The 22,719-nt window shown below is 42.0% G+C and overlaps 2 protein-coding genes across 2 annotated transcripts; one reads left to right on the forward strand and one right to left on the reverse strand.

Moving 5' to 3' along the window:
- Positions 1-6,731: 6,731 nt before the first annotated feature.
- On the reverse strand, positions 6,732-12,211 carry LOC108789906 (acyl-coenzyme A thioesterase 1-like). The gene is made up of 4 exons (XM_018560053.1): positions 12,008-12,211; positions 9,662-9,767; positions 8,117-8,319; positions 6,732-7,360 (listed from the first exon to the last, which is right to left on the reverse strand). Exons 1-4 carry the CDS (start codon positions 12,209-12,211, stop codon positions 6,761-6,763), a joined length of 1,113 nt encoding a protein of 370 aa, XP_018415555.1. The 3' UTR covers positions 6,732-6,760.
- A 4,127-nt stretch (positions 12,212-16,338) lies between these two features.
- On the forward strand, positions 16,339-19,391 carry LOC108789919 (arylamine N-acetyltransferase 2-like). Its single transcript, XM_018560065.1, has 2 exons — positions 16,339-16,411; positions 18,563-19,391. Exon 2 carries the CDS (start codon positions 18,563-18,565, stop codon positions 19,376-19,378), a length of 816 nt encoding a protein of 271 aa, XP_018415567.1. The 5' UTR covers positions 16,339-16,411; the 3' UTR covers positions 19,379-19,391.
- Positions 19,392-22,719: the final 3,328 nt, after the last annotated feature.

The raw sequence follows: 22,719 nt of genomic DNA on the forward strand, positions 1-22,719 counted from the left end.
CGGACTTACCCAGCCAGGGAGTTTTGATGTGTGCACTGCAGGGGGTGGGGCGGGACGTGTGACACACACACGCCTCCTGTGACTCACCTCCCCTCCCGCCTCCTGTTACTATGGACGCGGCCGGGAGGGGAGGTGAGTCACAAGACCCGCCCCCTCACTGTGAAGCCCGTCGGCAGTGCGGGGCCCCGGTGTTCGAACACCGGGACCCTGCACTGCCCCATATTGCAGGACCGGACCGCACTGAGACTGTGCGGCCCAGTACCATTTGATCCACGGACCGGGGGTTGGGGAACACTGCTCTAGAGGAACCCTAGGGTCACAATGATTTAGGCTAATTAGAATGGGTAAACAAGATATGCCATTGTACCATTTATGTAAAAAAGAGCAGAGCGATCTCATACATATGGTTTGGAATTGTGACAATACTAGACCCTTCTGATCTAAAGTCACGCAATGTATGTCTGATTACCTTTGCCATCCCTAATATTTGTAATCCTGCAAGGTGCCTTTTGGGGCTACTAGGAGATATGGAATTAGGCCCTGCTAAATAACTATTTGTTCATCTTCTTAATTTTTATGCAAAGAAAACTGCAGTGTTGCATTGGAAGAATACAGAAACTATTTGAAAAGATTTGAAAGCAATTGGTTGGAATAAATTAATACTGTTAGCACCTCTGAATCCTAAAATGAACTCTAGTGACATCCTCTTATAGACTTCACTGACTTACATAGTCACAATTAGCACTGTACCTCTACTCTATTCATTCAAGACAACAGATCCAGTATTGGTTGAAATACCAAGACTTCCATTTATTAGATTACAAGTAATGTAATAAAATCATATATATTTAGCAGTTTATCTTTAATTTTATTATTTATATGTCATAAGTTGCTGGCAGCGAGCCCCTGTAAACAGACTGCCAGCTGCTGTTTACATGTGCGAAGCTGACTGTCGGCTGTACACTGGAAGTAGTGTGGGCAGCTGTGAAGTCGCCTGATCACTTCCAAGGACTCTGACATGTGCGCTCCCTCCCCCTAATTATCCCCGCTGCGTTTCCCAGGCTCCGATGCCCCTCTTGTGGGCCCAGTATCGGCATTGTGGGTGTTATCAAACAGAGGAAAAAGAGAACAGCGAATAAACTGGGAAGTGATGATGATTTTGTCACTTCCAGTTTCTGAGCTGTCATTCCCTGGCCAAAGTCTAAATTGATGACTTGTACAGGCTTTTAAAGTGTCACCAATGTTTTATTTGGGGTACCGTAAGTTTTTTTTACAGTTTCACGGGCTCACACAATTTTGAAGGTTGACATGATTGCTATCTTTTTACTCAGCACAACTTCCTCTTTTATATCTTACCACAAATTGGGTAATATATCATGTTATTGTTTACTGAAAATATGGGTTTTATAAACTGTTGAGCTAATATTTTTAGACATGAAAAATTGCAACTGCCACAATTTTATTCTACAGGGTCTCTGCTTTTAGGAAATACAAGGTGAACTTGAACAAACAGCAAAAAGAGAAAAACAAAAACAAAACACTTTACATAGATTATTAATGTCTGGAGATCCCAATAGACAGGATTGCAGACTGATCCCTGCAGAGTGGGCTGCAGAAAGTCTTCAAAACAATGTTCAGATTTCAGGTTAAACTTCTAACTAATATTCTCACAGCACACAGATCAGCAGAAAAATGTCCCTAAAGCAAACCTCAGAGTAACTTCACTTTTTTTGTATAAACAACCCCCACCCGGGTGATCAAGGTACAGTGCAAGGATTTTAATAAACTTTGTTGCAGATTTCTACCAGTTTCTAAGCTGTTCATCTCACCATGTCCTTTCCAAAATGATTCCTGAAGGAGATGGTCAGGGTTCATTATAACCACCTCGTGACATTTCAGTGTTCTAATGAGGACAGCTGCAGTGTCATCATCGCTTTAGAAGTAGTTAACACCTAGGCCCCTTTCACAGAGGTGTCTGTCAGTTCAGATCCACAGGGGATCCGTACACATATCCCCTGCTGATTGAAGCAGTTCAGAATGGCTGTCACTGTCCATTCCAAGCTGAACTTACTGGACCCACGTTGGTCTATGTGCAGTTGGAGGTAAGAAGATGTTCACATCAGATTATCCCCAATCTGTCACGATCAGGTACACTTAAAACTAAACTCTGTTTTGTTTTTCGGACCTGGCTGGAGTCGGAGGTCATCGGTTCCGGTTGCCCATAGACTTTTAGGTTCTGATCAGATCTGTCTAAAAAACTGACAGATGGACCTGATCGGACCCCCCGTGTGTAAGGGGCTTTAGAGTAAATATTACTCATATCTTAGTGCAGACTTCTGGAAAAAAATCTGTGAGGACAAAAACAGGAAATTACATTTCGGCGGGCTTTCCATATTGCATTAAGTTTTTAGAAAATTACAGCGGCATTAGATTGAAAAAAAGGTCATTTTTAATAACATTAAATTACTAAATGGCTTGTGTAGCAATTTTATATGCTGTACAATTTTTTTCAATGAAAGTGGAGTTTTCCTTTAAATAATATTTAAACAAAATATATGATAGTTTGGGTTTGGAACCACCCAGTCATAAAAAATAAACTGCTAACAACCAGTTAATTGTAAAAGAAGACTGTGTACTGACCTATCCCGCAGTTTGCATCACAGAACTCCTTTCCTACGCATTGACATTGAGCAATGAAGTGCAGTTTGGCAACATATTTTTATTTTAAGTCACCTTAAAGGATAACTAAACTTCATGCAACTAAACCCTTACAGTACCTCCTCACCTTCCCCATTCAACCTATATGTTTTACCTACCTTCGTTTAGTACCCAGAGCTCCAGTCCACCCCAGAGCCAGCAGGTCATATGTGTCCTCTTCTCCATAGACCTCAAAGGAAAAGCCATCTCCCTGCAGGCTTGTAAGTTGCTCATGGGCTGTAGTTTATATAACACTATGGCAAGATAAAAAGTTGAATAAAACAATGAAATCCAACAATTACTGATAATACATTAACAGAAAAATAAAGATTTACAGTACAAAGATTTTAAGATAACCATTTGTCATAACTTAGCGTAGTTACCGTAAATCTGTCATTTGAAAATCCAATAAATAAACAAATGTTGTGATTAATTGTTTTTAGTAAATAATTTGCATTGGATTTTCCTGTTGTTCATTGCCTACCAATAATTGTTTTTACATGTAACACCCTGCTCTCATTTCTTGGCACACTGTGCATTAGAATTTACAGGGGATTTCCCTTCACTTCCTGTGGTGTCTACAGGGCAAGAAGAGACGAAATATCTCCCCAATGGAAAACAGATGGCTAAATAAACCTGACAAAAGTTTTAAGCATTTCCTACACCATCCAAAATGAAAAAATAATGGCTTTAGATATGTTTTAATACTGTCAACTCAACTAAAAAGCAGCTTCTTTCCCTTCAGTCCATTGTTTGGTCTCCTCTTATTGCCCAATCCCACTCATACTTATCTTGTTCATATGGCCATGCGTGAGTGTGTGTGCGTATTACACATAATTTACTATTCTAAAACTGCTAAGAGATCAGATTAATTCACAAAGCATAAAGTTTACCCAACCTATTTTACATTTTCACATGTGCCTAAAACATTTGTTTCTAGGCTTTTACATGTAACTTGATACAGTATAGACACACTGAGGGGAATTTATCAAAACTGAAGCGGCTGTGCATGGCAACCAGAGGGAGGTTGTGGGTGGAGTATCCTAATAACTGTTGGTTTAAAAAAAAAAGTTGTTTTCAGCTGTATGGATAAGCGGTGTGCTCCATCATTTGCAAGGGAAGATTGTTTATAAAGTGATGGGCCAGTGCAAATAAAGTAGTGCAGCATAGGACCCGGGATGTGTATCATGGATTTGTGAAAGCACCCCTAGGTAGCTGCTTTTAAAACTTGCTGCCAGTGTAATAGGTTTAACGACCTGGCAGGATTACTTAACACAGTAGCGGTTCTAGGGAAGCAGAATGAGATAGTCAGTCCAGAGTTCCCACTGCCTGATTAGATGTCTAGTATACAGAGCAAGTCCTAGTCTCACCATACATAATTTGTTTCTAAAAAAACAAACCTGTTACCTATAAATATTAAAAAAAAGGAAGGATAGAAAATGTTTTCTTAAATGAAAAAAAATTCTAACAGTGAATGTGGTTTTTGTTCATTTCCAAAATCCAATGTGTAAACAAAACGACATTTTGAACAACGTTCATGTCTCTGATGGCGTTATCAAATGTTCAGATGAGATTTTGTTATGTGAACGCTTGTACAAATATCTATCAGTATCTGGCCAGCTTTAGAGCACCATTATCAGGATTAACAGTTCTAGAGACACCTCCACAGCTTAGTGCTGGACTTTGGGTTTCAGTAACACCAGCAAGACCTGCCGCAGCCACTTACACCAGACTCTTTTTTTAAAGCGTGCTTGAAGAGAGAAAAACTAATGCAGCCTTGTATTAAAATACTGGCAGGGAAATATGAGGTCCAGAAAGATGGTCTTTATCATCATGATCAGATTACATGTTCCTAAAGGATCACAAACTTTCTCACAATTGGGAGACACTAGACTATCAATAAGCTGTTGGATGAGCATTAATAAAAATGTTTTGATAGTTTATATTTAGCAGTTAAACAATATTCCACATGTCTATGGATGATGGGATTTATTTTTACATTCCTGCAGTGTTTAGCTGGATACTACTACCTAAAAGCACGTGAACAGGTGTCCCACAAGTATCTGAAACATCTCACAGTGCCAATTAACTATAATTACATTTCTACCAGCAGAATCTGGGATATCCCGGCACCAGCCGGATGATTAGATTAATGTCGGAGTCTGTGATGGCAGAATGAAGTGTACCTAAACCCAAAAGGAAAATGTAATATATTGCACCCTACCAGTATATGTGGGGGGCTGCATTTGATTGCTTTTTGCGGGCTTATTTTCATCTGGTGATCTTGCCAATAACAAACAATGTGTCCTAGGGTGACAACGCTCACCTACTGTACTTATCTATGGAGGAGCAGTATTGTCACTCTAGGAGAGGGCATGTGTTAAACCTAGAGAACACATCCCCTCCAGAAAATGGAAGGTGTCTGTAATCCTAACACACTTCTGGATAAAGTTGTTTTGAGAGAACACTGTAGATTGAACAGGACAGCACTGGATTTCTGATGTAATAAAATGCTTTCACCAGTAGGGTTAGGGTTTATATTAGGGATGCACCGATATATCGGCCGCCGAAACATATCAGCCAAAAATTGAACTTTTGGCATAATGCCGAAAGTGACATTTTTCTGCCGATACAGCGGTGCATCCATTCTTTCTCTCCTCCCCGCTGGGCGCTGCTCCGTGTCCAAGCAGGGAGGAGAGAAACTGTCACAGGCAGCCGAGCGCTGCAGGAGGAGAGTGCCGTGAGCGGCTGGTGTCTCTCCTCCCACATCGCTCAGCCTCCTGTCACAGATCAGAGGAGAGCGGTGTGTGGACGGAGACAGCCAGCGCTGTCACAGGAGGCTGAGCTCTCCTCCTGCACCGCTAGCTCAACCTCCTGTGACAGCATGTGACTGAGTGTTTGTACATAATTGAGGACACAGTATGTTTACTATATCCTCAATTATGAATGAATGGGAAGTGATCTACATCACCTCCTATTCATTCATAATTGTGGTTATAGTACACATACTATGTTCTCATGTTATGAATGAACAGGAACACTCACCATGGAGGATTCCTGTTCATTGATAACAGGGAATGCAGAAAAAGAGATTGAGGATTGTCTCCTCAATCTCTTTTTCTATTTTAAAAGGGAAATATCAGGGGGTCTGTTTAGACCCCCAATATTTCCCCAAAGCCCCTAAAAGTAAAAAATGTAAATATTTAATTAAAAATGAATATAAATATTTAAAAAGTTTATTACAAAAATAAAATATTTTTAAAAATGTGAAAACGGTAAAATAAAAAACATTTTTGGTTTCGGCCTGACTTTTTTTACTTCAGTTGTGAAATTTTCATTTCGGTGCACCTCTAGTTTACATACTGTATACTTTAACTGATATGACAAAATATTTCTTTATACTTTACACAATAGCTCTTCTCTAATTGTAAATTGAAAGTGTATTCCCAGTTTTGCAGTCAGATTAGAGAAAACCCCTCTATATCTTTATTATGTGTTCCCATTCACACAGCATATTTTTTAAAAGATTTTGTAAATATTTCTTACCTTTTAGATGTTTTGTTGCAGCAAGCGAGATGGCCGGTTCCAGGTATTTCTCAGTATCTTCTCAGTGATCTGTCCTTACAGAAAGACTTAGGACTGAAATTTGAGGATTGCGTTTCTCTCATTAACATACAATAGAGAGGCCAGGGTTGTAATCTTTTAACCCCTCACAACCCCTCCTAACATAAAATAGAACAAGTAGGAATTTTAACTCGTCTTAAGAAGCCAAGAAACCCCAAACCAAGTAAAAGTAATTTAAACTGCAAGCATTTTTTTTACTTGTGGTATGTGAATGGGAACATGTAAGGCGTTATCCTTATTTGGCTGCGAAAGTGGAAATACACTTTAAAAGTTGCTTTCAGCATTCACTGGATAACTATAATTGTTGAGAAATAACTGAACAATCCAGAAGACAGCAAATAATTTGCAGACAAGAACATTGAAAATGGAAAATTACTTAAAATGTATTTATTGATGACATCACAAATTGTACATTAGCATTCTTATTGCTAGAGGGTATCTACAGACGGCTGTAAGTGGTAATATTGGCTTTGAGCTGCTTCGAGAAAAATGTTAGGATCCTTTTCCATGCATCTTCTTGTGCTTTAGCATGGGCTCTAAGCTGACCTCCCCACAACATAGGCATTCCCAATAGCTTGTGTTTGGAAGCCTTGCACAAAGGAAAATAAGGGGGCTCCAACAGATGACCAGCCCCAGGGTAATAGCAAGATTCCACATCCTTGTTGTGCTCTTTGAGACGTGCAACAAACTGCTTAGTGTATAATGCGCTGGGCCAGTTCTTGTCATCGAGACCGGATAAGAGGAGGAAGGAGGCAGAGGACCGTTCAGCTGGGATGAGGCACTCCTGAAATGCCGGGTCCATAGGATCTTCCATAAACTCTGAAAGATCCGCTTCGCCAGCTTCTGTAAACTTAATCTTCTCAGCACTAAAGCCCAAGCATGGTTGCACAAAGCCATCACATGGTAATGGGGCCATAGTGTTGGCATTGCAGCCAGATATACTGACAACTGCCTTGACTCCAGGTAGGAAAGTTGCCATTGTGATTGCTAGGTCAGCACCTTTAGAAAGGCCTATAATCCCAATTTCTTGTTTATTAACCTATGAAAACATGACGGATATGGTTTCAATATTCTCCATTGTACCTTAAATTTCTCTTTAAAATTAGAAAATAAGAATGTGAACTAAAAAAACAATTCATGGTATCATTTATTCACAATGCAAACCTAGTTTATTACCAGATCCCTTGTTTAAAAGCCCTTACATTGTGCGTTAAACAGCAGTAAACACTATGTTCAATCTGTCTTTGCTTCACCTCCAACTTTACAGAATTTCGCCTACTTTTACTAGAATGAGTGGGAAAGAATTCCAAAATGTCTGAGGTCATGAGCACGGCATAGAAATGTAAAGAATAATTCTATAAAGCTGAAACTGACTGCTTCCTCTAGAATTAAAGTCAAGTGAGACTGCAGAATGGCTATACTTTGTGGGAGGTAAAAGTGCCCATCTTGGAGCATTAAGTCAGAATTTGGTATCACTGACCTCATTGTACAATGTACTGTAGATGCCACCTACGCTAAAAAAGCTGCTACTACGTACTGTTGGCTGTGGTAACACAAGACCTCAACGTGCCTCAAAATCAGACCATTATCGGTCCAAAGACTAACGCACAACTACATCCAATGTTGACAAGGATAGACTTTATTCATTCTGTTTTTAATGCACATTTAGTGAGTTGACCCACATTGTATTTAGGCAGCCATACATTTTAAACACACATAGGTGCATTTGGATGCACTGTAGCACCTTCAAAACCAAGTCATATTATTTAAAAACCAAACAGAAATCCAGAAATACCTTTGGGTGACGTCTTAAAAACTCCAAACCTTCCCGAAAGTAGTCCAGATGAAGGCCACCTAGATTGTTAGGAAGGTCATCATAATCGAAAAATGCAAGTGCCATTGTCGCAAAGCCGTGGTTGGCCAAGAGGCTGGCTCGGTGTTCCATGAGACCTCCCCCTGTTCCGTACAGATCTATGATGCCAGGAAATGGACCAGGTCCTACACATTAGACAGAAGAGAAGACATCCCACTTTAAAACTGTTCAATTGAATTAATCTAAATGGAAAAAAAAAGAAAGAATTTGGTTCTGACTCACGTATTCTAGACTCAACTAAAGAGTTTTAAGCCATTTCAATTTCATTCTAATTTTCCAACAGTATATCAGGACAAAAAGTGAGCATGGGAGTCATAGCTTATCCCTTCTGACATGACTGATGGGCCATACATATGCAAAGGGCCCTAGCTCCAATTCAGCAACATTGTGGGTATTCAGTGTAAAAAAAAATGAACGTTCAGAAACTTCGCTACATGCAGATATTTATATACACATATAAAGCACAGCAGTATAATTGGAAAAACTGTGCCCTTAGGCGCCATTAACATGGGGGGAGGGGGGGTTTGCTGCATTAGAAGATTCCTGCAGCAAGAGTCAGATAGGCTGGAATAAGTATACAGCCAAGTGGTATCAGAACTCCTGATCTGCACTTCTGTTCCATGTCAATGAAGTGTTACTGTCATTGCACCAGCATTACAGCCAATCAATCGAGATCTTTAAAATGAGCAGTTGACAATGGCCATCTAGATAATTTCTCAGCACAGGTTTCCTTTCAAGCCCAACTAAACTCATGTGTCAGGGGTAGGCAACCTCGGCACTCCAGCTGTTGTGAATCTACAAGTCCCATGAGGCATTGAAGGACTCAAACAACCCCAAGCATGACTGCAAGATGCAGAGGGATGATGGGGTTTGTAACTTCACCACAACTGGAGTGCGAAGGTTTCCATCCCTTGCCACATGTTTTAATATGCAAGTCTTTTCTTCATACCATTTGCCTTGCATAAGGTGCATTACTGCATGTTGGTGCATTGCGTGCCATTCAATTTCAATGGAACCCCCAAGACACCCGCGTTCCAGAGTAATAGAACATAAGGCTAAATCAGGCTTTGAAGACTAAGACTAGGGCTACACAGACGATATTCGGTCCTGCAATAGGGTGACTAAAATCTCCCAGGATCGTTCACTTCTCTTGTGGCACGTTCACTGTAATTAGGAGGCGCTATAAAGTGATCTCTATGATCGTGCAATGCTGCAAAACAGTCAAGTCATGCATACTCTGTTTCCGCAATGTGTAGCCCTCATCGTGATATGCTGCGTACTTACAGGACTGTGCATGGAGTTTGTGATTTTCCTGCATTTTCTTTCTCTTTAATAATTTTTGCTGAGAATCTGGGTGAGGGATGTAGCTCCATTAAATGTGATTACCCTTTACTGTTTGTATGGTTTTAATACGCTATGAGCCTCTCCCTGCATCTTTTCTATGGCCCCTGAGAATTGTTTGGATACCTGTGGATTTGCCCTTGGAGGATTGATTTAACATCTTGTGCTGTTTGACCTTTTCTAGTAACAGAGGGTCAGACTCTGGGGGTAAGCACAATTCCACGTGGGGTGTCTGTATATGACAAAGGGTAAATATTAAGGATTGCTAATGGATACTATTGATTAGTAAAATAATTGTGTCACGCTGTGAACCAAAATGTCACACAAAATAGTATCCAAGTCGGGTTTCTTTACATCTACACAAAATTGTGTGGAAAATATAAATCCCAATCTGATTTCACAAACCTCATACATAGTATAAATAAGTAAACGCAGACAAACTATGCATGAACAGAGGTGCGTATAAATACCTATATAAAATATGACAACAAATATAGTAATGTGACTTGGTGGTCATCCACATTAATATAGTATTAAAGTGCAAAAGTGTTCAGTCCACATGAAGTCCTTCAACCAGTGTAACAATGATCAATCCACATATAGTGCTTCAGTCATGCAAACAACATTGGTGTATTGTTGATGTATCCACTCCCATTACATCTATCGACTGTGTCTTCACCCATAATAATAATATCTGCCTCTCGCCTTATGGAGAGACCTCTCAGAGAGAAGGTCATCAGCGTGTTACCCCGTTTATAGACAGGAAGGGGTTCTCCTGCCCTTATCAGTCTAAGGATCGTCCCTAAGACTCCTCCAATGTTTAATCTCAATGAGTCCAGTAGATGTCGCTCATCCACACCGACATTATAACAGAAAATAGATCATCGCACAGACCGTTTGATTACCATAAAACATCCCTTTATTTCTACAACTACTCACATTCGATAAGCTCAATCAATGGCAAAGTACAAGTGCTCCTATGACTCTCACACAGACGGCGCATCCACAGACTCCTCAGTTCCATCTTATGTCAGCCACGAGACGGAACTGAGGAGTCTGTGGACACGCTGTCTGTGTGGAAGTCATAGGAGCACTTGTAATTTTGAACTTATCAAAATGTAATTAGTTTTACAAATAAAGGGATGTTTTATGGTAATCGAATGGTCTGTGCGATGATCTATGTTCTGTTATAATGTCGGTGTGGGTGAGCGACATCTACTGGACTCATTGAGATTAAACATTGTCTGTGAAACGATCCTTAAGGTGCCCATACACCTGCCTATTATCATGCGATAATCGCGGGAAATCCTGCGATCGTACGATAATCGGCAGGTGTATGGAAGGCGTGTGCCCGTTTCTACTGTACGGTCGCACGTCTTTTGTCTCACGAGCAGGCTCGAAAACCCGCCGAGAATCGTACGATTGTCGGCGGGTTTGTGGCCTGCTCGTAAGACAAATGCCGGAAGCGCACACTGCCCTTTCAGCATTGCAGTCATCGGAAGCCTGCCCCTCAGCGGGGCAGGCTTTCGGTGATCGCAATTACGATCTGCCTGTCCAAGATGGGCAGATCGTACGTTTTTTTTAATTACCCTACAACAATCGCAAGACAAAGTCTTGCGATGGTTGTAAGGTGTATGGTCAGCTTAAGACTGATAAGGGCAGGATAACCCCTTCCTGGCTTTAAACGGGGTAACACGCTGATGACCTTCTCTCTGAGAGGTCTCTCCATAAGGCGAGAGGCAGATATTATTATTATGGGTGAAGACACAGTCGATAGATGTAATGGGAGTGGATACATCAACAATACACCAATGTTGTTTGCATGACTGAAGCACTATATGTGGAATGATCATTGTTACACTGATTGAAGGACTTCATGTGGACTGAACACTTTTGCACTTTCATATTATATTAGTGTGGATGACCACCAAGTCACATTACTATATTTGTTGTCATATTTTATATAGATATTTATTTATATGCCCCTCTGTTCATGCATAGTTTGGGTGTGTTTACTTATATTGTATAAGATGTTCATAAAATAAGATTGGGATTTATATTTTTCACAGTTTTGTGACAGGAGACAGATTTGGATAATATTTGTGTGACATTTTGGTTCACAGCACAACACATTTTATTAATTTTCAATAATATTATCATATTATTTTAGTGTTGCTGCTATCACGGAATCTGGCGCGGGGTTTATTTGTATTGAATACTACTGACTGAACATTCAATCACAAGGTGCTGGATTGACAGTTTATGTGGATTTTTCATCTCAGGTGTTATCAATTGTCACGTAAACAAGAAGATATTTTGTATCCAAGATTGAGGGATATGGACTATATTTTTTTTTACTGTTTAATTGTGATCAACATTATCTTATGTACGGTATATGTATATGTTCATGTTTTTTTTACATTGTGAAACGTTTGGCAGATTATTTTGCACTTTAATAATATTTATGCATACTTTGTAGATTAGAGATAGTTTTGCATTATGGGATAGGTACCGGCCCAGGGAAGTGAACAGCTCCCCGCCTTCATCGGTCAGCTCGGTGCGGAGAGTCACCTCCTGCCCGGGGATCAGCCCGCTCACCTGCACCCGCAGCGGGTCATCGAACAGGCAGCGCTCCGGGCACACCCGCAGCTGTACCGCGCCGGACATGGAGCGCATGCACAGGGAGAGAGCCGGGCCGTGCACCGGGCTTATAGCGGCTCTCAGCATTGTGGACTATGAACCGGAATACCGGCAGCTGACCTCTGCCCGGGAACCTCTTCATCGGCTGACACCCATGGAGTACACAGGGCGCCGTGTGTCATGGATTTTCCGCCCCGAGCCGCTTCTGTCAGCTGATCAAAGCGGCCACGTGCCACTGTTTTGTGGCGCGTCTTGAAGAGTATAGTTTTTGTTTTGTCTGTGTGGTCAGGTGGTTTGGGAGGGCCAACCATGGGGTTCTTCAAAGTGCCCGCCCCTTTCCTATAAAAGTCAGGCTTTCCAGGTACCGATGGACCGGTGATTACACATTGGAACAGATATGTGATGATTAGAGAAAGATAGTGGAAGTAAAGCCTGACTCCAGGGAAGGGAAATTGTTTCCCATGCACTGGTACCCTCCAGTCACACCTAGGCAACAGAGTTTTGCACATTTTTGTCTAGCGTATTTGTGCGTTTCTCATGTGCATTTTCAAAAGCGGTTTTACTCTTGTTTTTAGTTGGTAGATTGGCCTTGTGTGACAAAAATGCAAAAACTTGCCCCCTGTGTTTACAGGTGTTTCCATTGAAGTCTATGGTGCCAAAAGTGCAGAAATCTGCAGAAAAGTAGCTTGTGTACTACCGGCGATAGAACGCTCAGGTGTGAAGAGGGACCGTAGAAAACAATGGGATACCTTGTGTTCAGCCTATCGTAGCTGTGAGCTACAAAATACCTAGGTGTGAACAGAGACTAAGGGTTAACTTTGTTTATACCCAGGGGACAGGAGAAGCTGTTTGACTTACCTGACCTCTGGTCTGCTAGACCAGTCCCTGCAGCTTCTTCTCCCCTGAGCTCTGGTGGTCTAAGGATTGCTGATGTCATTACGTCTTATGTTCCATAAACCTGCATGACACGTGAGGATGCTGGGGAACATTCTACTGTTAGAGGAGGAGAAGAGTACCAACTGCCAGGTTGGTAGGGACAATGGTGTAACTGTAGCAGCCTAGATGGCTGCTATGGGGCCTGGGGGTGGAAGGGGGCCCCAATAGGTTGTTGGGGCAAATTAAACATGGAACACGTGAAGATAATACAGTACTGTATCATTAAGGGTTGGAGATGACGCCAAATCTTAATCCCCTGTAAAGTCTACAGTGTAGAGATGAGTTCAGATGCACATAAGAAGCCTTTGGAATCTTGGCCATACACCTATAGATTATCTGCAGATTTTCTATGGTCAGTGCAACAGATTCCTCCATCTACGCTAAACTGTGTGGATGGAAGAATCTCCCGCTGGGCCAAGCTTCAGTATCTTTCTAGTCGGCACCACTGGTTGCCAAAACACCTGAACAATGCCTGTATCCAATCAGATTGTTCAGGTATTTGGACAGCCAGCGGGGCCGGCTAGCAAGATACTGAAGCTTGGCCCAGTGGGAGATTCCTCCATCCACACAGTTTAGCATAGATGGAGGAATCTGTTGCACTGACCATAGAAAATCTGCAGATACTTTATAGGTGTATGACCAGCTTAGCTCAGAGCGAGGTCATAGGAGGGGCTCCCCCCATCACATTTCTGCTATGGGGCACCGTGATCTGTAATTCCAGCCCTGAGTGGAGATTGGGTAAGTAAAACCCCGTTTTCTTGTCCTATGCATAATTGAGCACTTAACCCTTGAAGAGGGGAACCATTTCCATGTAGTTGGGATTTAATGATGGTACTCAATGCCTGACTTAAGTGTTAACAGGGACAGTTGGGCTGCCCAAACTCCCGTAGAATTTTGTTAAGGAATTTGCATTGAGTGCGTTCATTCGATTTTCTAATAGCTAATGGGGTCACGTCAACTCGTTTTCAACCATAGTAATAGAAAAAAAAAAAATCAAAGGAGCAGGATGTATTTTTTTTTAATACGGTGTATCTGGTTTTTGTTCGGGAAATACCATTCATTTCCAAAATAGAATGTTAAAACCAAATGAAATTTTAAATAACCTTAAAGTGTCTGACGTTATTGAATGTTCTGATGAGATTTTTTTTAATGTTTGTATGGAAATCTATAAGTGTAGCTAAAAAAATCTACTGTTGGGCGCTGTTCACACTTTGCTGTGCACATTGGCATGCATCCACGCAGTGCATTACTTGTTAATGGGAACAAAAATACTGCCTGTAAAATTTGCGTCTTTGCCTGTGCGTTAAAAAATGGGTGAAGCTTGCAGCTGAAAATGCTGCATGAGCTTCTTTGTCATGCGTGCAGCAGCCCATGGAAATAAATAGGCTGATGCGCAGCAAGTGCACATACATGTGACGTGTGGTCATGCGTGCTGCGGTTGTGCATAAAGTGTGAACAGGGCCTTCGGGTTCGTTCACAATAGCTGCACGATAAAAAGCAGTGGGGTTTTTTGGAGGGCGGGGGGGTATACATTCCTGCACAGAGGTGCTCCTAACACATAGGTGTGAGGCCAGCTTGCAGATTCTTAGCAGAGGTTGATTGATTTTTACTGTTTGCTTGAAAGACACAAATGAAACGTTACAAATATTTTAAAATTTTTAGAGAGAGAGATTTGTGAATATCTCATTTAGTAAGATGGTTGTTGTGTGCACTAATAACGCTTTTAGTATATATACTAAAATATTGTTTGGGTCAACATTTGGATAATCATTTGCACAACTGTCGTGGGAGCTATGAAATCACTAGCACTATCTTTTTTTTTTTTTTATTCTGTCGGTCCTGAGCGTTCAGAGAATGTATGTTTTGGGAAGTCTTTTACCAGCTCTGAAAATTGTAAGTGGAAAATGATTTGTGTGTGTGTGTGTGTGTGTGTGTGTGTGTGTGATGTGGTTTAGTGACAGTGAAGGGAAATCAAATGAACTGTTCCAAGTGGCAGTAGTGGGGAAATAACATTGGGTGTCAGTGGGAGTTACACGCATAGATGGTTGTGGACGGCAGCATGCTTACAATGCATCATGTTACAATCAGTGGAGCACACCCAGGGACAAACACCGAAAGTGACACCATACTCAGGAGTAAAAGCTTAAAAATGCATTTAAGTACCTTAAAGGAGAACTATGGGGTCAGGGCTTTTCCCCGTAGTTCTCCTAAGGGTCACGGAGAACACAAACTAGCGTCCTCATCACCCAAAGCTGAGTATACCTGAGACTCCACAGCCGGGACAGATCCCCACAATACTGTCTGGATCCACCCAGCTGTGGGATTGACAGCTGGCTCTGCCTGTCCAGAGGCAGAGCCAGCTGTACCCGCCCCCTCCTACGTCCGTTCCGCCAGTCAGCGCTGTAGGATTGGACAGGGGAGGGGGGGAATCCCTGCAGGGAGCCGTAAGTTACAGCCACGGCTCTCTGCAGGGATAGATAGAGAAATGAGCGAGCGACGGTATGTGTTCGCTCACTTCCCGATCTACTGAGCCGACCTGTGACAGTTTCATTGTCACAGGTCGGCTCAGATTATGAAGCTGAGTGAAAATCACTCGCCTCATAATTCTCCTTTTTAAAGGGTTATTAAAGCCTCCGGGTTTTTTTGCATATATCTACAGCTAGCAAGCAGTAGATATATGCAAAAACATTAAACTTACCTGTGTCTCCGCCTCGCGCTCCCGTCCAAGGATCTGAAAATTCTCGGGCGGCCGCAAAGGTTCATGGGGCGGGCGCATGCGCAGTAGAGATCTTTGGCCGGGAGACAAGGAGAGACACAGGGTAAGTCTATGCACGCAGTCCGGCAGTGTGCACCCGCACAGATTTCGTGGGACACAGCTGACACAGCAGTCAGCACTGGATCAGAGGCCGGCACCAGCGCTGGAGGGACTCCTGTAAACTACAGGAAAGAAGATGATCGGATGAAGAGAACAGAGACCATGGGAAGAAAAGTAGCCACCCTCCAGAAGGAAGGACAGTGTCGGCACCAATTCAGAGATTTGAGGATCTACGGCCGAGTGCTACACATATAAGATACATTTTTGTTAATAGTTAAGATACCTGACTGTATGAAGGTTTAACTCCTGAGTTTAGTGTCACTTTTGAAACGTGCCTAGTGCAGGGGTTTGCTGCTCTGCGTCTTCAGCTCTGTGTACATCGTCCTGGAACACATCAGTGGCAGCAGCGGATCGTGCAATGTCACATGACTTCTTGTCTTCCTGTTTCAGTTTGCGAGTGGAATTAGACCCAGTCCTAGCAGAAGGTGAGTTTTTTTGATTTTGTTTTTGTTTAAGAGTTAAAACTTTGTCAACAAAACAAATCCATGCCTTTTGTGTCACAGGGGAGCCCTGACTGCTAGCCTGTGTTTACATTCCATTCCAGCCTTTGAACAGTTTAGACTCACAGAAAAGGATATACTGCAAGTAAAGAAAATGCCACACATCATGGAGAATAGGAAAAGAACATTTGCATTGATCCATATAGTGCAATTCAGGATTTAAACACTGCATTCCAGATTTTGAAAATGTTTCACAAACACATCAGCCAGGAAAACACAACGGGGGAATTTATGAACGTGTTAGTGACAGATGTTTTTGTGGCAAAGTCCAAAATGTCATTCTAACTAACCGCAAAGTTTTATCTCAGTCATGCACCTTTTTCTAAGTGTTCTTGTGACATATTCATGTTTGTAGTCAAATAGAGAGTCCCACCGCACTCCTGACCGAGAAGCCTTATATAATGTGGGGCGGCGGGTGCTGAAGTGGCCGCGGATGGTGTGCCAAATACTTGCAAAACAGAAAAAAAGGTCACTAGCACTCCAAGTTTTCTTCAAAATTAAATCCTTTTATTCATTCTTGCAGGTCATATCTCCACTTCAGTGCTATTCAGCTGTCATCCTGGAGGTTCACATGTGGCAGCAAGTAAAAATTGAGCATTTCTCAATATAGACACATTTGGTTATTTCAACAGCAACAAATACAATGCAGTCTGCCTAAGGAACCATTCACACCAGGGCAGTTGCGCATCAGCGCGGTTTCCACTCTGAATTTAATCTCAATGCTGCGGATGCCCTGCAGCCAATTCCTGTCACACTTCAGTGATGACTGCATAGCATTTATCAGGGTACAGGATGACCAGGTATTGTTTTATTAAAAGCTGCAGATTTAAAAATGATAAATACTTCTCAAAATGTTATAAGGCTTATATAAGATTTTAGTGATTTGGGTTTACATATCCACCAGCCATAACATGATGACCATCTGCCTGATATTCAGTAGGTCCTCCTTTTGCCACCAAAACAGCTCTGACCCATCAAGACTTCTCTAGACCTCTGAAGGTATGCTTTGGTATCTGGCACCAAGCCATCAGCAGCAGATCCTTTAAGTCCTGTAAGATGTGAGGTGAAGCCTCCATGGATCGGACTTGTTTTTCCAGCACATCCCACCGATGCTCATTGGATTGAGATCTAGAGAATTTGGAGGCCAAGTCATCACCTCAAACTCATTGTCGTGGTCCTCAGACCATTCTTGAACCATTTTTGCAGTGTGGCAGGGTGCATTATCCTGCTGAAAGAGGCCACTGCCATCAGGGGATACCGTTTCCATGAAGGGGTGTACTTGGTCAGCAAAAATGTTTAGGTACATTAGGTGGTATGTGTCAAAGTAACATCCACAGGAATGTCAGGACCCAAGGTTTTCCAGCAGAACATTGCCCAAAGCATCACACTGCCTCCGATGGTACCATCTCTTTCCCCGGCAAGTGACACACACCTGCCCATCCACATGATGTAAAGGAAAATGTGATTCATCAGACCAGGCCACCATCTTACTTTGGTCCACGGTGCAGTTTTGATGTTCACGAGCCCATTGTAGGCACATTTGGTGGTGAACACAAGTCGGCATGGCCACCCTCACCGGTCTGTGGCTACGCACCCCCCATACACCACAAACTACAAAGCACTGAGTGTGCAGACACCTTTAAATTTAAACCAGCATTAGGTTTTCTGGCGATTTGAGCTCTTCTATTGGATCGGATTACACGGCCAGCCTTCCCTCCCACCGTGCATCAATGAGCTTTGGCCACCAATGGCCCTGTTGCTGTTTAACCAGTTTTCCTTCCTTGGACCACCTTTCGGTAGGTTCTGACCACTGCAGACCGGGAACACCCCACAAAAGCTTGCAGTTTTGGAGCGCAGATGTATCAATATACTGCAATCCCCAAACTTGCATATTAAGGCACCTTTGGGAAACCTATCCTAGCAGGTTCCTTTTAATTTTGTACTGTTACACCAAGTTCCTATTCATCCAGCTGAATACATACATGGTAAAGAGAAAACCAAGCACTGTGGACTTTGAAATGGTTGAACACAAACCATAGTAGCATAATATTTTTACCTATTTATTTTTAATTGCAGATGGACCTGAAGGCATATTTCAAGCGGGTCAATATGACAGACTCCGGGCCACCTTCCCTTTCGGCACTACGGGAGTTACACCGCCATCATGTCCTCTCTGTGCCTGCAGAAAACCTGGATATCCACAGTGGGGGAAAGATTATACTGGAAATGCCATGGATTTATGAGAAAATTGTTGTGAGAAAGCGTGGTGGCATTTGTTATGAGAGCAATGGCCTTTTCTTGTGGGTGCTAGAAGAACTGGGGTACCACCCCAAGGTGTTATCAGCAAGAGTGAGGAACAAAATCAGTTGTGAGTATGGGCCTCAATTTGATCATCTGGTAACCATGGTAGAGCTAGAAGGAAGAAGATGGCTTTGTGATGTTGGGTTTGGAGAGGGTATTATTGACCCAATTCCACTGGAGGATGGATGGGAAGAGGAGCAGGACAATGGAGTTTTTAGGCTACGGGTGGAGACAAAAACATGGTACTTGGAGAGAAAAGATGGTAACCTCTGGAGAAGTCTGTTTTCATTCACTCTTGATGAATATACATTCGAAGACTTCAAGGAGATGTGTGAGTATCACCAGACTTCACCAAGTTCTATATTTACCTGCAAGTCCCTTTGCTCCCTTCAGCTCCTGCGGGGCAGACTGACATACATGGGGCACAGACTGATTACTACAGAATTTACCCCAGGGGGTGGGTGTGTGAAGTCCACTCGAGACCTTACTGATGATGAGATTCCTGATCTGCTCAGAGACAGATTTGGGATAGTATTGAAGGGAAAACTTATACCTAAGGATGAAGACATCATACCTCCAATGTCATGTTAAAAGTAATGGTTTTATGTTTATTGTGTACAGGTGAAATTTGAAAATGATTGCTGCATTTTGATTTTTTATTATACTAGCAACAGTGTGCCCGTCCATGATTATAATTTAGGGAGTGGATACATCTCCTGATGCATAGTCTTTTTTTAATATGTAATGTTTAATAAAAAGGAAAATAGTTTTGGTTTGTGTACTTCTGTATTTTATAATTGATCTGTCCGGGATGGAAGGTGAGGGGAATGATTCTAACTTTCAAAGTATTTTATTAATTTTCCAAAGTACATTAAAACAATAAAATAGCACATGATGCACAATCAGTATAGCATAAAATTGCATTACAGATTCTTCCACATTAGCATAATCCAGTAGTAGGAGGGGATCACTAGAGGCCATACACACAATATATAATAGTTCTGTACAACAGAACATATCTATCCACTATTCTTGCCAATTTATCCCCATCACTACAATCAAAAATCAGAACAGTCTGAGAGGAATATCTGGCCTTGGGATCTGCCTATGTCTGAAGCAAACATTTGTTATGATCTTCTCCATATCTATATCAATAGAAGACTTTCTGTCCAGCATCTATGTACTAAACGCCTCACATGTGCGAGCATAAAGAAAAAAAAAAAAACCAGACAAAAAGAGAAGGAAATAGATACTAAAGGAAGCAGAACAGCTTAAGAGTCCGAAAAGAGTAGCTCCATCCCCGACCAAATAGCCCAACATCTACTTAAACCTTAAACATAGTCCCCAGAGAAAAATTCCAAAAAAGTTGTACAATGAAAATTACCCGGTTTCCAGCACCCCTGTATATAACAACCAGGGGTCCAGGTCAATTCAAAACTTTTTTTATTATATTGGAGGATGCTGTGAAGTTTCTCATGGACCATAATCCAAAACATTTTTTGTTTGACCAAGTGGAATGGAATTGTTGGTGTTTTCCAAGCCCTAACTATGGTTATTTTGGCTGCCAACAGAAAGAAAGTAATTAAATTATCCAAAGCTTTAGACAGTCCTGGGATCGGCCAATTCAGCAAGAGGGGGATGATTCTAGAGTGAAAAGGAGTATAATTGAAAGGAAGTAGAGTACAATGACCACAGACATAAGAAAAGTGGACAAAACTAGACGTGGGACAGGATTATCACAGTTATTAAAAGAGTGGGCATAAATGGAAGAGGAACAGAAGAGCCAGAGAGGATAATAGGCACCGATGGAGGAGAATGATCACAGAGAAGAGGACAGTGGGCATAGTTTAAAGAGGAGGAAGATCAGATTGGGGGGCAGGCATTGATTTAAATGTTGGAAAATTAGCATAGAGACAAGGAAAATGATTACAGAGAAGAGGACAGTGGGTATGGATCAAAGATCAGGGAGAGCAGAGAGGGAGACAGGATATGGATGTAAATGTTAGAGCATGAGCATAGAGGGTAGGAGAGTGGGCAAGGGTGAAAGTGGAGAAAAAAATGGTCACAGAGAAGAGGACATTGAGAATGGATCAGAGAGGAGGAGGATCAGACTGGACAACAGGCATGGATAGACATTTTGGAGAATGAGAACAGGGGGGAACAACAGTAGAGAGGAGGAAAATTGATCAAAAAGAAGAGGACAGTAGGTAAGAATCAGAGGAGGTAGACCAGAGAGGAAGACAGGCATGGATGGAAATGTTGGAGAATGAACATAGAGGGTAGGAAAGTGGGCAAGGGTGGAAGTGGAGAAACATGGTCACAGAGAAGAGGACACTGAGAATGGATCAGAAAGGAGGAGGATCAGACAGGAGCGCAGGCATGGATATAAATGTTGGAGAATGAGAACAGAGGGGAACAACAGTAGAGAGGAGGAAAATTATCAAACAGAAGAGGGCAGCAGGTAAAGATCAAAGAGGAGGCGGACCAGAGAGGAAGGCAAGCTTGGATGGAAATGTTGAAGAATGAGCACAGAGGGTAGGAGAGTGGGCATGCGTGGAAGTGGAGCAGAATGGTCAGAGAAGAAGGCTCTAAGAATGGATCAGACAGGAGAGACGGTATGGATGGAGATGTTGGAGAATGAGAATAGAGAAGGACGGTAGGCATGGATGGAAGTTGAAGGGATATTCTCCTCTACTTCCTCCAAATCCACTTCACTGCATGATCTTCCAAGGACAGCAGGCATAGATGTATGTGAAGGAGATTGATCATAGAGTGGAGGTGAGCAAGCATTGAAAAAGTGGAGTAAAATCATCAGAGAGGACAGCATGCATTAACTGGAGGAAAGTGATAAAGAAAAGATGAGAGAATCCATGGAAATAGTGCATGAAAATGATAAAAGAAGAGAGCAGGCATAGATGTATGCAGAAGGCAGTGATCACAGAGAGGATGAGAACAGGCAGGGATAGAAGTGATGAAAAATAATCACAGATGGAAGAGCAATGTTGAAAGGAAATGGAAGACCATAATTACAGAGAAAAGCAAGCATGGATGGAAGTGGAGAATGATCTCGGAGAAGAGTGTGCATGTTGTGTATAGAGAGCAGTACATCAGCCACTACACAGTGCATAGACCAGGGGTAGGCAATCTCGGCACTCCAGCTGATGTGAAATTATGATGACAACACTGGACTTGTTCCTCAGATTTGTTTACATTCTGTGACAGCTCTCTGTCCTTAATGGGCAGAGAAACTTCATCTTGTACAATCGTATGTATTAATGTAAAATGAGCAAATATTTTATTTTTGTACACTGGTTTATCTTTTTTTGCTTTTTTCTTTGTGTGTGTATACAAAAAAAAACATTACCTGAATCTCTGAGCACGATGTCTAAATACAGCACTATCAGGCAAACAAAGAATCTCAAACTGTATCATCAACCGGTATTCCACGTGGTTAGAGCTAACAAACTCTGCAATTTGGGTTCTGTGCCAAAATAACTACCTAAATATGTCATGACAACATATTTCACTTGACTAATAGTTTTGTCCTGATGTATTGGATTCATTATGTACCTCCGTACAGGTAATTCAGGTTACAACCGCTCAAAGTGCAATTTATCGTAAATGAGTGAACTCTGCCTTGTGAGAACAGTAAGGTGCAGGTTCAGTAACGTGTGTCATTATTTCTATATCGGCTTCATGATCAGATATAATAACTACTCTAGATGTGGTCTCCACCTACGACAGCTCCCATTCCCGTAGAGCGAGTTAGGCATGCTGGTACTTGGTTACGTCAAGGACGGAATGTTTACCTGAAAGGGTGGCAAGCCAAGAACAAAGCGTCTAAAGTGAAAAGCACAATGTTGTAATTATGGGGCAGTTGTATGATTAGAAGCATGTTTGCAAGATATATTTGGGGTGTATGTACAGTATGT

The sequence above is a fragment of the Nanorana parkeri genome, unplaced genomic scaffold, assembly GCF_000935625.1.
Source record: "Nanorana parkeri isolate BGI_ZX_2015 unplaced genomic scaffold, ASM93562v1 scaffold430, whole genome shotgun sequence".
NCBI classification, from domain to species: Eukaryota; Metazoa; Chordata; class Amphibia; order Anura; family Dicroglossidae; genus Nanorana; species Nanorana parkeri.

Excerpts from the sequence above, each read along its gene's own strand:
- LOC108789906 (XM_018560053.1), bottom strand. The coding sequence starts at position 12,211 with ATGCGCTCCATGTCCGGCGCGGTACAGCTGCGGGTGTGCCCGGAGCGC. Across the intron at positions 8,320-9,661 it reads CTCCAAGGGCAAATCCACAG|GACCTGGTCCATTTCCTGGC; the intron begins GTATCCAAACAA and ends TCTAATGTGTAG. Across the intron at positions 7,361-8,116 it reads TTTTAAGACGTCACCCAAAG|GTTAATAAACAAGAAATTGG; the intron begins GTATTTCTGGAT and ends ATGTTTTCATAG.
- LOC108789919 (XM_018560065.1), top strand. The coding sequence starts at position 18,563 with ATGGACCTGAAGGCATATTTCAAGCGGGTCAATATGACAGACTCCGGG.